Below are 7,038 nucleotides of genomic sequence, written 5' to 3'. Positions count from 1 at the left end.
CCATCCACCCTCTTCCACCTCCTCCCCCCGAGCGGCACAGGGGAACTGGGGAATGGGGGTTATGGTCAGTCTACAGCACTTCTTCTCTGCCGCTCCTTCTCGGTCACTCTCATCCCCTGTTCTGTAGGGTCCCACCCACAGGATACAGTCCTTGATGAACTGATCCAGCGTGGGGTTCCCACAGGCAGCAGCTCTTCCAGATATGGGTCCGTACCATGGGGTCCATCCCTCAGGAGAAAACTGCTCCAACTTGGCTCCCCCACGGGCAGCAGCTCCGGCCAGGTCACCTGCTCCTGCGTGGTCTCCTCTCCACGGGCTACAGGTCCGGACCAGAATCTGCTCCGGCAGGGGTCTTCCACAGGTGGCAGCCTCCATCGGTGCAGGTCCACCTGCTCCACCGTGGTCTCCTCCATGGGCTGCAGGGGGACATCCTGCTTCACCATGGTCTTCACCACAGGCCACAGGGGACTTCTGCTCCGGCACCTGGAGCACCTCTCCCCCTCCTTCTTCACTGACCTTGGTACCTGCAAGGCTGTTCATTCCTCTCACTCTCCCAGCTGCTGTGTGGCGTAGTGTTTTGTTTTCTTTTTTTCCTGTCTTAAATATGCTCTCACAGAGGTGCAAAACAACATCGCTTATTGGCTCAGCTCTGGTCAGCAGTGGGGCCCTTACCAAACATGGGGCAGCTTCTAGATCCTTCTCACAGAAACCACCCCTATGGCCCCCCTGCTACCAAAACCTTGCCACCTAAACCCACTACACCTTTTGCTTTGCCAACATGCCTCATTGGGTCCAACAAGATACAGGTAGGGAGCCAATTTTGGAGCAGTGAAGAAGCCTTGGAAGAAGACATGGGCATCTTGGATCTTTCTTGTAGACATTGCTGAGCTTGCTTGAAGGCACACACCCACAGACAATTGATTGCCAAAGCTGGAAATGGCTCGGTAATGGGTGAGCCTATATCCAGAGGTGGGGTACTGTTTTGAGGACCACTTAGACCTCGTTGTTCCCCAATGCAAAGTCTATTTTAATTGAGGGCTGGAGTCACCAAAGTGCGCTAAGTTGCTCCCATCCTGCAACAGTGGATTCTTGCTGCCAAGGAAATAGTAAGTTGGCACTGAAAGTGACGGACAGGGTCCATCATTTTAAGATGGTGTTTGTACCATACTTTCTGTTGGCTTTCTGTTTCTGAGCTATGGGAAAGAGATTTTAATTCCCCACTAGATGCACCATACAGAAGTTCTGCTGCTGGGCTTGCAGTTGCAACGTATGAACCTCATCCATGATCGAGTATTTGGGCTATGTTGAGTGCATACAACTGAATGACAAAAAAGTAAATAATATGGATCATAGCAGATGGAGCTATACTCTACTCATTGGCATCCAGTGATAGGATGAGACGCAATGGGAACAAGGTAAAATACAGGAAATTCTGATTACATGTAAGAAAAACATTCTAACTTCAGAGGTAGTCAAACAATGGAACAGGTTGCCAGGAGGTGCTGTGGTGTCTCCATCCTTGAAGATGTTCAGAACTGAACTAGGCAAGACCCTCAGCATACTGCTGTAGTTGACTTGCTTTGAGTGAGTGAGTTGGACTAGAGATCTTAAGAGCTTCCTTCCAACTTCAGTAATTCTCTGTTTAAATGCTAGTAAGCATTGCAGTCCCACACATCTCTTGATGACTCAGACACCTTTGCAGCTGCCATAGGATTTATGGGACTTCTACTTCCCTTCCTGACGGATTCCTGCTTGGCCATCCAAGGCTCTTTGGGTGCTTTGCCAGAAGTGAAAAACACACAAATGCTTAGCCTTAGAGCTTGGTACATTCCAATAATCTTTTGTATGCATTAAACAATAAACAATTGTTTTATTCTTTTAAACAACATCTTTTTGCTAGCAGACTCTCAACACTGGCTAAATATACCTGAAAAAAGTGACCCAAGAAGAGGAGCATGACAAGATCCTATGATTATTGGTGGGCCAGATATTGGTAGAATAAGCTGATAAGGTGTATATAAGGTAATATAACAACTCAAATCTGTGACCCACCTGGGAGGAGCATGTAAGGTTCTATTCCACTTGTTGGAGTTTCTGGCAGCTGCCACCGCAGTGACAGTCTGTAATGTCTCCACACATCAGCTCTGACACATCAGCTTCCCCATGCAGTCCCATGAGTTAGGGTCAGTTTAAAACCCTTAGCTTTGACCAGGTGATCAACAATATCTGTACTGCTAAACGTGGCAGCTTATAGACTTACAATCATGCTTGTCTCTAATATTTGTCCCTACAAGGCAACACACAAAGCTCAGAGGAGATGAATCCCAACAGAGGTTTCTTCTTTCCCATTACGGTACTTTTTGTGCTTAGGTAAATCAATCAAATAATACATTTTGCTCTTGGAAATAACACATTACTTACTCTTGGAAGACTAAACAATGTGTCTTGGTTTCTGGAGTTTGTTCAAAGAGAAACTTTGTGTGCTGTACAAAAATATGAGGCAGAAGAATTATGGGAAATCTGGCCAAGATGCCCTGATTTACCAGGTAAAATGGCACATACAGTCATCACTTATGGACTTAGAGCAGTCATTGACCGTGGATGAGACTGATTCCAGTTTCCTTCCCCCTCTGAGAAAGCTAGGGCTGTTTTCTTCCCTCCTCCTGAATGAATACTCTAATGTCCTGGAGTCACATATCTGTAATTGCTTCTACAAACCTCTCAGTCACTTTGCCAAAAGCTATTATCCATGGCATAAAGAACAAGTAGCAGAGAGATGCAAAATACAAATGACAGTATGGCCTGGGTAGCAAGATGCAAAATACAAATGACAGTATGGCCTGGGTAGCAAGATAATTGTCTAAGACGCATTGCAGTCTCTGCTACAGTGACTTTCCTGTGTTTCTTCTCTCTTCTCTTCTCTTCTCTTCTCTTCTCTTCTCTTCTCTTCTCTTCTCTTCTCTTCTCTTCTCTTCTCTTCTCTTCTCTTCTCTTCTCTTCTCTTCTCTTCTCTTCTCTTCTCTTCTCTTCTCTTCTCTTCTCTTCTCTTCTCTTCTCTTCTCTTCTCTTCTCTTCTCTTCTCTTCTCTTCTCTTCTCTTCTCTTCTCTTCTCTTCTCTTCTCTTCTCTTCTCTTCTCTTCTCAAAACAAGTATTGTTTCTTCTTCTTCTCTTCCCTTTCCCCCCCTGTCAAATAATGAGATGCTCATTACCCAAGCCCCAAGTGGTAAGATGAGGGGAAATGAACTCAAGCTGTGCCAGGGAAGGTTTACATTGGATATTAGGAGAAATTTACCTACTGCAAGGGTTGTGCATCATTGGAATAGGCTACCCAGGAAAGTGGTTGAGTCACCATCCTTGGAGGTCTTCAAGAAACGTGTAGATAAAAAACTCAGTAGCATGGTTTAGTGGTGGACTTTAGTACTAAGTTAAAGGTTGGACTAGGTGATCTTAGAGGTCTTTTCCAACCTGAATGATTGTATGATCTATTACAAGATGTTGGGAGCATGTGGGGGGTGGAGAATTTTTGTTTGTCTATGAAATAAAGAATATTTCTTTCATAAAGCAATAAAATTAAAAAAAAAAAAATAGAGAGAAAAATCTTCATCTCTAGCATCTGATACAAGGTGATGCATTATGAATACTGAATTAGTAAGTTTCATATACACTCATACTGGACAAAAGAAGCAAAAACTTCCTGAGTGCACTTTGAGATACATCCAATTTCCTAGTGTTTCAAGTTGTCAGGACATTTAAAAACAGTTGAACATAAAAGAAACATACAATCCAAATATGCAGAGGAGAAGAAAGATTCCTTTCAAGCAGCATAAGTTTATATCTTACTCAGCTCAGCTATAATTTTGACTAGTGCTCCTTTCACTTCTTTGTTCCTCAGGCTGTAAATCAAGGGATTTAATGTAGGAATTATGACCGTGTAAAAGAGAGCTATGATTTTCTTAGTGTCTTGTGAATTACTGGACTTGGGCTGTAAGTAAATCAAGGTCCCACTACCATAATATAGTGTTACAACAATAAGGTGTGAAAAACAGGTGGAGAAAGTCTTGCATCTTCCCTCTGCAGAGGAAATCTTCAGAATGCTGGAGATGATGCAGGCATAGGATACCAGGATGAGACAAAATGGTGTAAAGATGACCAGCACTGTGGCTGTAATTGTCTGCTTCTCATAGAAGGAGGTGTCAGTGCAGGAGAGCATAATGATTGGGGGAATATCACAGAAGAAGTAGTTAATCTTGTTGGGCCCACAAAATGGCAATGTGAACACCCAAACTGTCTGCACCACAGACACAACATTACCACTAGCACATGACAGCAGGACTAGGAAAAAACAAGCTCTGCTGTTCATGATGATTGCATATCTAAGGGGGTTGCATATGGCCACATAACGGTCATAGGCCATGGCTGCCAACAGGTAGCATTCGGTAGCTCCTAAGAAAATCACAAAGTAGAGTTGTGTGGCACAGCCCACGTAGGAAATTCTCCTCTCCTCTGACAGGAAGTTTACTAACATCTTGGGAACAACAATGGATGCTGTAGAAACATCCAGGAAGGATAAGACCCGGAGGAAGAAGTACATGGGCATGTGGAGGTTGGGATGCACTGTGGCAATGAAGAAGAGAAGATTTCCAGTGATAGTGAATGTATAAATCAAGCAGAATGTGAAGAACAGCAGGTTCTGCAGTTCTGGGTGGTTGGACAATCCAGAGAGGACAAATTCTGTCAGAAGAGTATGGTTTCCTAGTTCTGGTCTTTCTGCTGACTTCATCTGGGAGGAATCAAATGGACAGGGTGTCAGAGGAGCAGTCACTGCAATGAGATCAGAGCATTTCAGCCAGTTACTGAAGCAAGGAGCCTCTGGGAATCCCTGGGGAGGCATTGGATTGAGGGTTACCACTCTGGAGATGGCTTTGCTGAACAAAGAAGGCAATTGCTGTGTGTGCTGTAAGAGTGTAACACTGGTGTTCACTAAGTTTCATAGTGTGGGAGACTGACCCAAACATACAACTATTAGTAGTTGGTATTTAAGGGTTTGCTTCATCACAGGCGTAGGGTTAATTGCCAAGAACATGTGCTCCCCCAGATGTCAGGTTAATGGTCCCAAATGGTTCTATGGGAATTCCCTGCACTAAAGACAAAGCCCAGCTGGCAACGAAAACACTGACAAACCAAAGAAAGAAAGAAAGAAAGAAAGAAAGAAAGAAAGAAAGAAAGAAAGAAAGAAAGAAAGAAAGAAAGAAGAAATACAACAAAGCAAAACCAAGTAGCCTTTGTCTATTCTTTCTGTTAACAAAAGAAGGGATAATAAAGATACCCGCAGAGAACACCAATACGGCATAAAGAGTGAAGTTCAGTGCTGTCTGCCTCATTAGTCACATTGATTCATTATCCTGAAGAGTGCCTCTATGTGTGTGATGCAGATGGAGCACTATGCAGCACTGTGCCAATTGTGGCAGCTTCATGTTTTGTTACTGCCCAGAAGGGGAAACTGAGAGAAAGAGAAGAGATTAGACTGCCACAGCAGAACAAATGGTCATTAACTGCATTCTCCAGGCTCAAGTTCTGTTACCTAGGGGGGAACCCAGCATTGGACTACACTAGTGAATCTCAAGGCACAAAATGTTCTTTGGTGGCAGAAGTGTATCCTTATATGGAGAGAGTGGTGCGGAAGTACATTTTCCACAATACATATAGGGGGACCTTGTCAAGAGATCACAACAAAAGAGAATAATACATTATCAAAACAAGAGCAATGCTCACAACCCTGTCATGATTCAGCCACCTTTTGTAAATACTTAATCCAAATTCTCTGTCTGCTGTATCTTACCCTTTTGCTGCCCTTTTGTCTGTGGTTTTTCTAACATGAACAAGGAAGTCAAAGTTGAGGATGTGGGAGCCACAGATGATTTTAATTTATATATAAAATAAGGGAACTCAACATCTTCAGGCATTTAAAAATCTAATGTATTTGAAGGGAATCTTTGTGGTTTTCATTGTTTCTATTGGCATGGAAATGAAAGAATAGTACATTACTGAAGTTCCAGTTTTGAGAGAGACCTCAATATAGCCTACTCAGAATAGAGAAGAACATTAAAAGTTACCCTTAGACTGTATGGACACGTATTTACAATACTTTTCTTAACTTTTGAGGTCCAAGTAGCTGAAGTAGAATCTGCCTAAGCTCTTTGATCATTTACAAAGTTTTAACCTATTGACTTGGTACAAAGTTTTAACCTATTGCCTTGGTTTAGCTTTTAATTAAAGTTAATTAAATTCATGGCAGTCATTGCTTTACTGATAGGTTAGTGTTTTATTACCTGATGAAAAACACCTGTGAAGAACAACTCTTACTTTGTGTACTTCTTTTTTAGTAACTGTGAGGACTTACAAGTTTTGGTCTTAATACTTCTTTTTGGTCTTAGTACTTCCTTAGTACTTCCTTTGTATAATAACAATAGGCATTTTGAAGTAAGTGTCTTACCTTCAGCAGCCCTGCCGTACAGTGTCTCCAAAACGGGTTAGGTGATTTTCACTAGAAGAATTTCCTTTTTTTTTCTTCTTACATTACGGACAGCATTGGACCGATGATGCCTACAGCCAGCTTACATTGCAGTGTCCCCTCACAAAGCTTACATTTTTGTTGGTTTGGTTTGGTTTAGTTTGGTTTGGTTTGTTTCTTGGCCAAGAGAACATCTGAACTACCTCTGAGTCATCATTTACTCCGAGTTTAAGTAGACTCTCTTGAAATCCCTATTTCCCTTTTGGGTGGGATCTTTTTCAGATGACTTTGGAACTGTAGAAGTTGGTTGATCTGAACTTGAGGCTCCCTCTGTAGACAATGGGAGGGAGTGAGCCAATTCCATACTTCTAATAGTAGATTAAATGCTATTTTGAGTGGCAAACTTCTCTTACTTGTCTGTAAAGGGGGATCAGAGTGACTTCTTCAGACTTAAGCATATCATGTTTTACATGTTTAATGCTATGAATTGTGCATCCTGAAAGAGTTGATGATCATTGTTAACCAA

At 42.5% G+C, this 7,038-nt stretch overlaps 1 protein-coding gene across 1 annotated transcript; it reads right to left on the bottom strand.

The window, feature by feature from the left end:
• Positions 1-3,830: 3,830 nt before the first annotated feature.
• LOC119714013 (olfactory receptor 10A7-like) lies at positions 3,831-4,781 on the bottom strand. Its single transcript, XM_072028756.1, has one exon. The coding sequence runs from the start codon at positions 4,779-4,781 to the stop codon at positions 3,831-3,833; it is 951 nt and encodes a 316-aa protein (XP_071884857.1).
• Positions 4,782-7,038: the final 2,257 nt, after the last annotated feature.

The sequence above is a fragment of the Anas platyrhynchos genome, chromosome 28 (assembly GCF_047663525.1).
Source record: "Anas platyrhynchos isolate ZD024472 breed Pekin duck chromosome 28, IASCAAS_PekinDuck_T2T, whole genome shotgun sequence".
Taxonomy (NCBI): domain Eukaryota; kingdom Metazoa; phylum Chordata; class Aves; order Anseriformes; family Anatidae; genus Anas; species Anas platyrhynchos.
The sequence above is the reverse complement of the archived record's forward strand: the minus strand, read 5'-3'. Positions and strand labels throughout refer to the sequence as shown.